Here is a 13,938-nt window from a genome sequence, read left to right as displayed (position 1 = left end):
ATCGGAGGAATAAATGTTTTGACTGAGCCGGACCAGATAAAGGAGAAGACTGGAGTAGGAGAGATCAAAAGAGGGGGGCCCGGCATGAGAGATCGGAAAAGGAGCGTGTTAGAAAGATCGGAAGGGAGGAGATCGGGAAGCAAGGAGAATAAGACAACTTCCAATAACTGTCGTTATAATCAGAGCCGAGGTAGTTAAAGCGTTGCAGACGAGATCTCAACCGCACGCCTCATTTGCAGAATCGCCCACATTACTGACAGGTGCCAGAGTATGTCATGACAGTCCTGTACATCCCAATCTCCACCGTTGATCTAACTTGTAAGGACGAGCCAGGAGTCCTTGGATCAAAGAAGAAGACGACAAAGACTGGCGCCTTTTATTCCTAGCCTTCCGATCGCCCTGGACAAGAAAATTTGGGACCGTCAGATTAGAAGAGAAAAAGGACAAATATTCTGAAAAGGATCTCAGCCGTTCATTCTGATTCTCTTTAATTCCCAAGCATCAGATCATGTCCTTTAAAATCCAAACCTTCCATCTCCCCCAAAGAAAATTCTGACCCTTCATTGGGAGCACTTGGTCCCTATAAATACCTGCATGAAAATTGTTGAAAGAAAAAAAAGGAAAAAGAAGAAGAAAAAGGTGGTGACTATAGCGGAAGGACTCTGAAACTTAATTCAGTTCGTCACTCTGCTATTTTTAAGCTTTCAAAGATAGAAAAACTTCAGAAACCAGTTTTCTAAAGTATTTTCTTTGAAGGGGTTTTGAATACTGAAACTTTTCATTTTCAGTTCATTCATTGCTCTGTGACATCCCCTCACCTTCAGTTCTGTCTTTGTTATCTCTATTTCCACTCCCACTTTCCAAGCCCAACCTCATTCAAACCTGGTCATTATCTTGACTTGACTGCATTTTAACGGGGTATCCTTCATTTCAAGGCGAACCTAAGTCCTCAGGCTATCAGCCTGCAGCTTTGCTACGTTTTTGTGACTCCATAGTTAGTTCAATAGATTCAACTCCCCACAGGTGAGTGTCTATACCACTGCTTTATCAAGTGCTCATTCTTATTTTACGTATTTTCCCTGGTTTTCATGCTCGCAATTTTCACCAAGTTTATATTGTGTTAAAAAAGGGCGCCCCGCGAAGAAGGCTATTCTCGAGTTTACTTTTCGTTCGTCAGTCCATTCTTTTTGTCAACCTTTGTTACTTCCAAATGTAGGTGTTCCAATCCCGAGTAACGTATAAGTAGTTTGATAAAATATAGGTAGCTGTATCTTAAGAGTTTCTTTAAAATAATAAAAAAATTCGAATAATAAGTCGGGGAAAATTGTGAAGTCAAACCACTAGACTAGCTCGGAAGTTGATTTAGGTAAGACGGCCCAAGGCAGTGAAAAACTGAATTTCAGACTAGCAAATGAAATAGAGCAAATGTTGCTTGCCAAAAGGTACTGATAAGGCGATCACATAGGAGGTAGGTAAAATTCAGTCTGGTGTCCCATATCTAGTCACGATGTACCTATGAGTTAAAAGGAGTCTTCTTCGGGTCCCCGGCATCTCCGAACGCCAGAACCCTTAGCCTTAGGCTCTTATGATGTGTAGCTGTAATCAAGTATTTAAAAGAGGTCCGAAAAGTCCTTATCCGGCTCTCATTCAAATAAAAGAGATCGGAGGAGAGTTCTTATCCGATTCTCAATCCAAGATCTTATCAAATATTTAAAAGAGGTCGGAAAAGTCCTTATCCGGCTCTCATTCAAATAAAAGAGATCGGAAGAGAGTTCTTATCCGATTCTCAATCAAAATCTTAATAAACATTTAAAAGAGATCGGAGGAGAGTTCTTATCCGATTCTCAATCAAAATTTAAATAAACATCTAAAAGAGATCGGAGGAGAGTTCTTATCCAATTCTCAATCAAAATTTTAATGAATATCTAAAAGAGATTGGAGGAGAGTTCTTATCCGATTCTCAATCAAAATTTTTAATGAATATCTGATCGGAGGAGAGTTCTTATCCGATCTCCAATCGAAATTTTAATGAGCGTCTAAAAGAGATCGGAGGAGAGTTCTTATCCGATTCTCAAATCGAAATTTTCACAAATACGCAAAATAATCCCATGAATAAAAAACCGTGACACGACATCAATTCACTAAGGTTGTCTCATTTACTTGTGTATCTGGGTAATCCGAATTAGTGAAAAATCAAATATTCCCTTTCATCAAAAGGATTAACATCTCCATTCGAACTCCCACCTAACTATCGATTTTAGTTTATAAAAAGAGTAAGGTTAAATCTGCTCACCCTCGTTGAGGGACGAGGTGGGGTGCCTAACACCTTCCCCACCCGTTTACGAACCCCGAACCTAGAATCTCTGCATTTGAAGTGGTTTCATTTTAATTTGCATTTCACAAATGGTTTTCTTTAATTTCTCTCAAAATTAAAGTGGCGACTCCTCACTCTTTCCCACTTCGGTGAGTACTCGTCCAAGCGACCGCAAAATGCCTTGCGACAATAACCACATATACTGCCCACAGCTCTCCAAACTTTAGTTTCAAATTTACACATCAGCAACAATTTCATCCACTAAAACTCATTCACAAATAGTACTTCCTTCAGCTTATTATTCAAAAGGGTTGCAAGCCCTGGTAACTAACTCGATTTAACTCTTGTCACTACTCTGATTGTCTTTTCATACTTAACATTAGGTATACACTTACCATTATTTTTTTTTCATCAGTGGATTGTGTATGAACTGGTACCTACCAAACTCTCAAATAACTGGGTCATCTTGACTCAGTCTCCACTCCTTATGTAACCCTTTAGAACCAAAAGCACGAGTTAAATTTGAAGAGAAAGAGAATATGCTCTTATAGTCTACTACATATGATTCCACATAATAATGTGTAACCCATGTCTCTTGGTCTTTTTCTTCACCTTTTATCATCTCCTTGTGAAATTATGCTCTACCTATAATGTATCAGCCACATCAACCCTCTACTGTACCACCATCCTTCTTGACATAACATTTTATAATTTATTAAGCTTGCTTATACCCATTCTATATTTCATTCCTATCATTATTTGTATTGTGCCTCTAACTTTTATTATATTCTGAAAGATATCTCTCACGAATAGATTCTTCCAGTACTAACTTCATTCTTACCTATAATCATTATATCCATCCTTGCACCTTCTAGTGATTTATAACTACTTATACCTATCGCTTCCCATTTTACCCCTATTGTTGTTCCATCATTATTGCCTTACTGCAAAGTGACTTTGTTGATCACACTTAAGACATTCGCCTGACATTCATAACAAACCTTTAATTACCCTTTCCTTATCTCTGTAGTATAATATAATGCCTATGTGTCATTTCCTACCCTTCTATTCTCTAGTGATCCATTGCATTGATCTTAATCAACCTACTATTTACTACATTGCCCTCAATCTGACAAGATAGTTAATGACACCATTGAATAATATCTAATTGTAACTTGCTCAGGTTTCATTCCTTGCCCAACTCTTCTCGTACTGTTAACAGATTAATGGAATCTTATCCTATTGCTACCTACTCCATCTTGGGAATAGGAATAGACAGAGTTTGATCCATGTCCTATAACTCTGAACTCTATGTTTTGGCTCCTGACACTGCCCAAACTATGACCTGCTCTAAGTCTTACACTTCTAGATTCTATATCTTGATAGCTATCCTCACTCATGTAATCTCATTCTAGGCTTTCTAATATTACCTTTTAGTTCATCTTATTTACGTTGCTCAGGATGGCACTTTATGTACTTTATACCTCACTTTGATCTTTCTAATCTTGCCCTTTTCTTAGCTATTCAATTTGCTCTTTAATTCATCTCTTTTATCTTACCCAAAATAGAACCTTGATTACTTTATTCCTTAGCTCCATTCTTCCTCTTAACCTGATAGTTATGCTAGATAACTGTGCCTTTCAGTGTCTTTGCTAGGTCATCTTCACCTTTGTACTGCTCAGAATTGGTCTTTCGACCACTCCGATTAGCACTTCCACTGCCATTCGAATTTCTTTCCTGTTACATCTGAAACCAACTATCCAAATTTTCATTTCTATATTTCCTTTTATCTACTGATATTCTATGACTTATTTTCGCTGACTTACAATCATTGTCCTTTCCTCTGCTTAACTACGAACTACCCTCTACTATCTCAAAGAGGGAATCTACAAAATTTCCTTTTTCCCTTGCTACTCAAAAGCTTTGCATCCATCATGATCTGATCCCTTATGATCTTCACAATGAAAATCGTACTCTCCCTAAGGGGGGTACTCGAGCCAACTATTTCCTATCAAGCTACAGTCCCATTTAGGACTCATTCCACAGATCATTATATTAGTGGTACTCCTTTGTCTCTCCTAAAAAGACATTTCCATACTCTGCAGTATAGCTGACTGCAAAAGAGGTACTACCTCTACCGCATTACCACAACGATACAAGGCTATCTGCTTTTTTTTATTTATATTTTGTAAAATTTTCTAGAATGCCATTTCACTGGCTACGAATATTATTCATAACCTCTAGTCTTTTTAGGGAGTAGAGCCATACTTATGCTCCACTGTCACACAAAGGAAGTGCTATCTTCATTAAACTTTAGGCAATACGTCCACCGTAAAGCCAACACTGCTAACGATCTTATACCGGAGACCAGATGATCTCACTAAGTAGGTGTCATCATTACACTGTAACCATACTAAAAACCTCTAATCTCGTGCCATTTATGCTATAACTCTACGCTCAAGTTAAGATAATTGAGGTTCTGACTCTAGTTATCACTCAACTGCGACCCTTGATATTCTATCTCAAGGGTCTTAAACTCTAACTAGGAGTTTTGCTAACTCTTTTGCAGATATAGAACCTTGTTCTAGCATATTTATACCAAAACAAGGTTATCTGCAAACACCCTCATCATGGAATAGTACAGGGAAGCATAAAGCTCTACACAATAATCCCATATCGGTCCTATAATCTGCAACTTACAGCACAAATATTGAGAATATTGCATAGTTACTACGGTAAATCCCAATAGACTAGTTTTCTCGATCTCTTATCTCTCTCAAATCTACTGATATCATAAACTTACCCTAATTGTGCTATCCACTGATGACTACCAGCAGTGGTACTCTCACTCCCATCTAGGGCTGCTATGCTGTCATGACTCACCTTTAAGTACTTATGTGTTGTATTAGATAGGCACTCTAGTTAACCCTATACTAACAAAACATAGTATTTCTTAGAGTACGTATCCCCATGGTAGACCTCAACATGTCTGCTAACTCCAGTTCACATAACCATGTGCTCCACGAAAATTAAGACATTAAATTAAAGTGCTCTTACACTACCCAAGGAATAACGTAGAAGTTAGAAATAAGGATTTACAGAAGAAGATGAAACATGATCCTATACTCTGCATGTGACCTCCTAGCAAGACCCTTTTTAAATTCCTAGACATGCACTTCCCATGAATCTGGAGCCTAAGCTTTGATACCAACTTTTTCATGACTCGATCCTACGAGCTGGACCAGCATTAGGACTTGGGCTAGCATAAAGCCCCCGAGGCCCATAGTAAGCCTCACTGTTCCCAAATCCATAACCAGGGTCAAAAATTGAGGCCCAACATGTGAAGGGTCAACCCAATTTGATAACCATCAAGAACCAAAATCAGGGGAGCCCAGCTCAACCCTGATACCATTATTTGCAAAATTTTTAATCATAAATATTTTTTCATTTAATAAAAACCAAAAAACTCAAATTAACACTGTCTCTGACAAGATCAATGCTACAGCTAACACATGTAGAGTTCTAGATTACAATTTTATAAAATAATAATACAAATAAATAACTACTAATAAACCTGCGAAAAAAGAAACAGGTTATTCTGAAAAAGAACTGCTCTTGTAGCCTAAAAAAATAGGGTAAATAGGAGTGAGTGTTCGACTCTTAGAGTAAGATATTGATTTTAAGTACAATTTCTATAACTATCTAGCACTAATGCATCCCTAAGGATGAAATGCAACACAGATCATCATATTCAGCCACGTTCAAACAACACTCGCATAAAGAATAATTTGGAGTACTTACACGCCCATATATCACATCAGATATATATACATATCGAAGCTGATCTCCTATACACCTCTCTTAATCCAATGCCTGCCAGCGAGATTAACTCGAGTCAGATTTTCACTTAATAATCCAAATGCGAGGGTTAGTGATGTTAACTCAAAGCCGTACTTACTCCGACTTTCACAAAAAGGACCTGGCCCCAAGTGAGACTAGCTCAAGCTGATTTGCCCGTCCTACCTATATCCATTACACCACACTACACGCACGCCGATACATGCACATAGCTCCAAATTACCCTAAGGTGACATCCACAGCCATTTTTGCCAATAAGAAAATGCAACATAATGCGTGCCTAGTATTTAGCTACATACATATATTTATATGTGATGCATGAGCGTGCCTTGAATATATAATAATATTGAAATTATAAATAAATTCAATATCTACTCACAGATTGGTCGACTGGACTACAGCTGGTCTGACTAAAAGGAGAAGACGGCCGACATCGACCACTTAAACACACACACTGACCTCTATCAAAAGATTGACAAAATTAAATAATTGATTTAAACCATTAAATCAAAATAATTACTAAGATCTTGCCAAAATTTCGGCAGAGTTTTTCCTGTACCTAAGACCTACCCAATCAGCAAAGTAGTTCAAATCACACTTCTAAAATCACAAGCCCCATATTTACATCTCATCAACATCACATGACCCCTTCTGGGCCTTCCAAACCAAACCAAACCAAACTCGCTCAATCAGACAATTTAATTATAAGGTTTAAAACTAATATTTTTCAAAAATTATCCAAACTAACTTTAAAAATTCTGTAAACTTGTCCCGTGGTCCTTAACAAGGTTATAAGACTGTTGCAACAAGAATTATAATTTTTTAATCACCCGTGAATATTTATGAATTTTTATTCTAAACCCGATACTAGGTAAATAAGGAAACTTAGGGTTCGGGTTTACCTATGGCCATTCTGATGCTTGAAACGCGTCCGGGGCATCTGAAGACATTAGGATCGACTGTAATATTGGCCACATTCTGGGACAGGCCACCAAGCAGCTGGGTCTAGCAGAAAACTCGGTCCCGAGCGTCGATGAACTATCATCGATCCGATCACATCTAAATGAAGCTAAAAAATTGTTAACAATTATCATAAAATTATTTTTAATTTTTGAGAATTGAAAAAGTTTAAAAATCTCACCAAGCGATTGGACTGTCCGATAATTGCTTTTTTCAAATGGTGTCCAATTGGAGCGGGGCCAGTCCCATCTCGAAGGTTTCATCGTCTTGATTTTATCGGTGGTCTCGGATTTCCACTCCGACAGTCGGATTGCCGAAAAAGTGGCCAGAAAGCTAAAAAATTATCAATTTTCTCTCTCTTCGATATGCATGAATTCGGAGACCATAGGAGCTGCCACTGGTTAGAGACTCTTCTTGGGGCTGAGAGGTGTCGATCTGGACTTGTGGGTCACTGGTCACTGGCTAGAACGGCCAGATTTTGGCCAGTCAACTTCCCTCTCTCTCTTCTCTCTCTCTTTCCTTCCTCTCTCTCTCTATCCCTCTCTCTCTTTGTCGCCTGTCGCAATTCATGGCTTCTCCGTCACTGGTGCTGGTCGTCAGGAGTCTTGTCGGCGATTGGTCGGAGCTCGTGGCTAGAATTCATGGAGGAAAAGGAAAGAAGAAGGGGGTAGATGAGAGAGAAATTGGGGGGGGGGGGGGTGGAAGGGAGAAAATTCTCATTGGGTTATCTCTCTCTCTCTCTCTTTTTTTTTCCCCTCTACTGGAAGTCCCATTAGTGTACTCTTTTTTTTTAATTATATTTAGGTCCTTTAACTTTCAAAATTTTTCAACTATGTCCAAAATTCTCTTCAACTATGTCCAAATCTAATTTATCACATTTAAAAAAAAATTAAATTTTGACTAAAACCTTAATAATAATAACAACAACATATTTAAATAAATTCTTGAAAATATTTATAATTAAATCCATAACATTAATTTAAATTTCTAAGTAATAGTAATTTTATTGAAATAATATCCAATAAAAATATCTTATTAAAAATAATATTTTGAATTTAAGAAAATAGAATTTAAGAAAAATCGGAGTATTACAATTAATTAATTTAAAAATATTTCTATCCACACATAAATTTTTAAAACTTTCTTTTAAAACTCTTAAAACTTAAATTTAACTTTTCTTTGACACTTTTACTTTTCAACTCTTTAGCCCAAAATCAAATTCTCTAAAAATTGATCTCCTAAACGATGGCTAAAAGACACTGTAAAAAATACTGATATGATTTATTAATTTTTTTTAATTAAAATTTTCTTTATTATTTAAAATTTATAATTTTATTAAAAATTAATAAAGGTTGATTATTATTTGATAATAGTACAATTTATAACTTTTCATTATTTCTAATAATTATATGACTATTTTAATTTTGAAAAATTCTTACCTGCATCAGTTTGTGCACCCAACCAATAGAAAATCATGAACATACATTCGGACATATATTTCGAAGACTTTAAGGAAGAGTATTAGACTCTCGTCCCTACCAGCTGGACTATAATAATATCGACAATTGATCAACCAATTACTTACCAATTTTGTGGTCCGGAAAAATTACTGGCCAACATAAATATGGACACTACAGGCCAATTTCTGGAAAATCCAAATTTGATCGATAATCAAAATTATCAATTAAATTTTACTCAATCGGTAATTTTAGTCGGTAATTTTTTTTTTTTTCATTTCTTGTAGTGCAATAATATACTTTTTAAATAGTAAAAAATAGTTAATAAATTAACCATATACTTTATAAATTTTTATGGAAATACCTATAAGTTGTAACATTATTTACATTTATAATCGGATGAATTTGAAATAATAAGATAAAGTAATTATTTTAAATATTTAGTTTTTAAGTTTGTCATGAATACGTAAGATTTGGATTAAATTCGAATCTATTTTCATTTATAATATCCAAACAATATATTTAACCTAAATCCAAATCTATAGGGTCAAACTCCTCAATCCAAAAATAGTATGAAGGTGTTTAAACTCTTTAGCCCAAAAGTTAATTAAGCATTATCAGATTATGATCTATACTTTTGTAAAAAATTATATTTTTTGGCAATATTTTTTAATAAATAAATATTTATTAACATTAGTTTGACAATATTTTTGAAAAAATATACAAAATATTTAATTTTTATATGATCTAGTATCATTTATTTTGACAATATATAGTCATACAAAAATAATTAAAAGATATAATTTATAAAAAATTTTCAAACACTATATTTTAAATTAAAATTTCATCTAAATTAATTGTTTGAAAAATTAATTTAAAATGAAAATGAAAAATAAACTTTCTTGTATAACTTTCCAGAATTAATTTAAAATTTAGATGCATAATTGCAAAAATATATTTAAGTACTTTTAAATAATTTATATTTAAATGGTTATAAGCTTTAAATGTAAATAATTATAAGAGTTTATTTTACATTTAAATAATTGTAATTATAAAAAGCATTTAAGTATTTTATAAAATATACAATTATTTAAGTTTAAAAAAATATTATTCGATGAGCTTTTATCCCAATTGAAATTAAAAAAAATCTTAATTTTTTTTTCATATTTCTAAATTATTAAGTTCCCAAAATTGTTATTAAAAGGAATAAAATAAATTTTAACAGACTAAAGTATATTTATACAATCAATCTAATAAATTATTATTATTATTATTATTATTATTATTATTATTATTATTATTATTGCAAAATGCACATAAAGGAAAAAAAGTCAAATCATTCTAGAAAATTAATTAGATTTACAAAAAACTTTATTATATTATTTACTTATCTTATTCATATTAATTTATTTTTTAATTATTTTTTATTTTTATTATAGGAAAAATTATTATATCTAAAATTTTTAATTAAGTAGTATTTTTTTAACTTATTTAACAGATTATTATCATTGTAGAGTTTATTTCTTTAATTATACCTTATTTTTCATTAAATAGCTTATGATTGGAAAAGGAAATTCATCCATATATTTACCACATTAAAATTTCATTTCTGTTTACTTTACAAATGGATAAGTTAACCAAATATAGGGAAATATATGAGGCAAGTTTAGAATAATTTTGTGCCAATTATGCCAATATTAAAAATTAATTATGCATATACATGTTAAATAAGGAAAATTGCTGAGATCTCCTAATAAATTTACCCTTATTTGGCTCTCTTGATATCTGCTGCTTGGATTTTCATCAACTTAAAAAAGAAGCAACATTAATATCCAATTAATTTCCATAAATCCACACATTTTTTTTTCTTAGATATAACCTAATATAGATGTGTATTTTTCCAAGCAGATCACTAATGTTCATACTGAATATATAATTGGATGGATCTAATATAAATTTGATTTAATACTAAAATGAAAAATAGAATTAAGTGTATATAAAGAGTTCATAAATTTAGATACAAATATTTAATTTAATGGTTAAGCTTATTTTTCATAAGAGTTTGAATTTACAGTAACGGCATCCTGTATAATTTCTTTTTTGCACAATTTAAATATATAATTAATTGACTTATTTATTTATTAACACTTAATAAAATTATAATAAATTAAAAATCTTGTCAAAAACTAAAATTTGTGATGTGATTATGAAAATATAAAATATAAAACAATATATGTTTATACATATATTAAAGTTGAACCTCAAAAGTGGATTCACAAGATAAGCTTGCTTAAAATATTGCCATGTGACATAAAATGTAATTATAATTAACACAAATTTTTACATTAACAAAATTTTATGATATGATTGTGAAAATATAAAATATAAAAAATACTTATTTATACATACATTAAAGCTGAATCTTAAAAATGACTTTACAAGAGTAAGGCACCTAACTCAAAAAGCTTACTTGAAATATCGCCATATGACATAGTGTTTTTTTTATCTTTATCATGACAGTTTTTTTCATCTTTATTTTTGCATTTTTTATATAAAAATTACTTTATTATATTAAATATTAATTTTTTATCTATTTTTTTTAAATTTTAAATACTATATCTTATTTCATATAAAAAAATAGTTGCTTAAAATTCTTTTTACTACGATTAAGAATTTTAAAATTCTTAACTTTGCAATTTTGGGCATTATAAAACTTTACTTATCATTTTATACTATATTAATTTAAAATTAAACAATTAGTCACTAAAAACTATTTATAAAACTTAGACATTTATTGTTAAAATCATTTCTTATATTTAAAATCTAAAAATTTTAATGATATTTTAAAATCATCATGAGGTTTGTTTATCCTTTTATTATTATTGTAAAAAAATAATAGAAAATAATTTATTAATAAACTATTTCAAAATTTAAAACTAAATAGTATATATTTTTATATCTTTATTAAACATAAGTTATATTAGTTGTTATTAAAAAAATTATTTATTTAATAACTAAGGTTTCTTTAATCCACATGTAATTGACCAACAACAGAGGTATAAAATTTACATGCCTCAAAAAGTGAGCATATGAAAGCCATTTATGCTGTTGAAAAATTTCATATTAAGAATTTTTCTTAGTTGGATTTGGTTTAGCAAAATGGACGATAATACATTAAATAGGTGAATCTTATCTGTTTATCTCTTATATATACAAGAAGAGATAAATACAGACTTAAAATAAAAAATACATATTAAAATATTAAATAGGTGAATCTGATATATTTATATCTTAGATCTATAATAGGTAAGTCTAGATAACAATTTCGCTCTACAAAAGCAAAAGGAAAAAACAACATTCCCCTCTCCATACATCCTTCTAAATTCATATACAGACATTTCTCTGTCCAAACAGTCACCCTCTTTAAACGGTATCATCTTAACCCTAATCTTGCTTATTTGTTTATAATTAATCTACCAAATCTAATAGTAAGAAAACCTTTTTTTTTTTTTTTTTTTGCTTTTATTTTCCTATCTTTTATTGGATTTGGTTGCTTGCTAGGTAGTCATCATAGCTATATACCATGAGCACTCTCTCTGAAGTCTACACACAATATCCTCTCAAAGTCGACGATATCATCCCTTTAGACTTTGATTCCGTCGTTACTGTGCCTGATTCTCATGCTTGGCCTATCTCCGATGGCTTTGAGTCCAATGACTGGTTATCTATACCCACGATTGACCTCAAGGACCCAGATGCAGCTAAGCTAATAGGTCATGCATGTGAGACATGGGGTGTATTCCAAGTTGTGAACCATGATATTCCATTGAACCTACTCGATGAAGTTGAGTCTGAGGCTCGTCAGCTTTTCTCTCTTCCGACTACACAAAAGCTCAAGGCCTTAAGGTCTCCTGGTGGAGTCACCGGATACGGCTTAGCTCGAATATCGTCGTTTTTCAACAAGTTTATGTGGCATGAAGGGTTCACTATCATTGGTTCTCCTTTGGATCATGCCAGAGAACTATGGCCCAATGACTATCAGAAATTTTGGTAAGTCCATGCACTTCCATGCACGTAGGGAAATGGGTAAAGCTACTTCATTTAATTTGCGTCCTGCATATATATATATATAACCTTCAAATTAAGTACCTTTTTCCATGAATTTATATTAGTTATGAATAAGCAACTGGTGACCACCAATACTCACTAATATTTAGTAAAAACTTTCTTTTATAGCAATCTTTTTTCTGAAAAATGAGTGATTGTGTTTATTGCTTATTTATTCAAAAGTAATATCACTCGGTTAGGAAGCACTTCAAAGTTTTTTATATGAAATGCTATAAGTTAATGTGGAAGAGTGCACCCTTATCACTTGGGGAGGGTAGGGGCTTAGTAGACATGACCCAATAAACAAATAAACTAGGTGTGGAGCTAAAGAAATTAAGCTAAAATTAATTCTCCTAATTAATTAATTTGTTTTTGTTTCAAAAACGACCATATAAGCAGTGACATAATGGTGGACGGACAAAAGAAAATGGAGGAGCTAGCCATAACAATAATGCATAATATTCTGGAGTACTTAGCCGTGTCAGAAGAAGAAATGAAGTGGCTTGGTTCACCTGGAGTTGCCAGCACTGCTTTGCAGCTGAACTCTTATCCATTGTGCCCAGACCCCAATCGAGCCATTGGTCTAGCTCCTCACACAGACACTTCCCTCTTCACTATACTGCACCAGAGGATCAGCGGCCTACAAATATTCAAAGAAGGAGTTGGATGGGGTTTAGTACAACCAGTCACTGGGGCACTTGTAGTGAACGTTGGTGATCTCTTACACATCCTCTCAAATGCTAGGTTTCCAAGTGTTGTTCATCGTGTGGTGATGAAAGAGGCTAAACAAAGGTTTTCTGTGGCTTTCTTCTATTCCCCGCCTGCTGATTTCAATCTAGATCCTCTGGGTTTGAGTTTTGGCCAAATTCCTCTATACCGCTCTGTGACAGTGGCTGAATACGTTGGCAGGAAGGCCAAGGACCTTGAAAAAGCACTTGCTTCGATTAGAATTTAGTGGGGAAAGTATGAAAAGTATTTCTATATTTATGCTTGTCTTTGCGTAAAGTATGCAGTACTTTTTTCTTTTGTTAAATAAAAAATAAAAATAAAACAAATTGAAAATAACACATGAGGGCTAGATGATTATTGTAAAATTGAATGTTGGTCCTTGTCTTAGATTCTGCAAGATCTTAGCAATGTTTTTTCTTAATTGTTTACTGTAATTTTGGGGCTATAGCTCCAGTTATAAATAAATAAAATTGATTGTTATATATGTACTTAAGCTTAATAATGTTCTTCTTA

General features: G+C 32.8%; 1 protein-coding gene across 1 annotated transcript; it reads left to right on the top strand.

The window, feature by feature from the left end:
* Nucleotides 1-12,172: 12,172 nt before the first annotated feature.
* On the top strand, nt 12,173-13,651 carry LOC131179065 (gibberellin 3-beta-dioxygenase 1-like). Its single transcript, XM_058144768.1, has 2 exons — nt 12,173-12,639; nt 13,096-13,651. The coding sequence occupies exons 1-2, from the start codon at nt 12,173-12,175 to the stop codon at nt 13,649-13,651; spliced, it is 1,023 nt and encodes a 340-aa protein (XP_058000751.1).
* Nucleotides 13,652-13,938: the final 287 nt, after the last annotated feature.

This window comes from Hevea brasiliensis, chromosome 4, assembly GCF_030052815.1.
Source record: "Hevea brasiliensis isolate MT/VB/25A 57/8 chromosome 4, ASM3005281v1, whole genome shotgun sequence".
NCBI classification, from domain to species: domain Eukaryota; kingdom Viridiplantae; phylum Streptophyta; class Magnoliopsida; order Malpighiales; family Euphorbiaceae; genus Hevea; species Hevea brasiliensis.
Note: the sequence above shows the minus strand (reverse complement) of the source record. Positions and strands in the feature narration are given on the sequence as shown.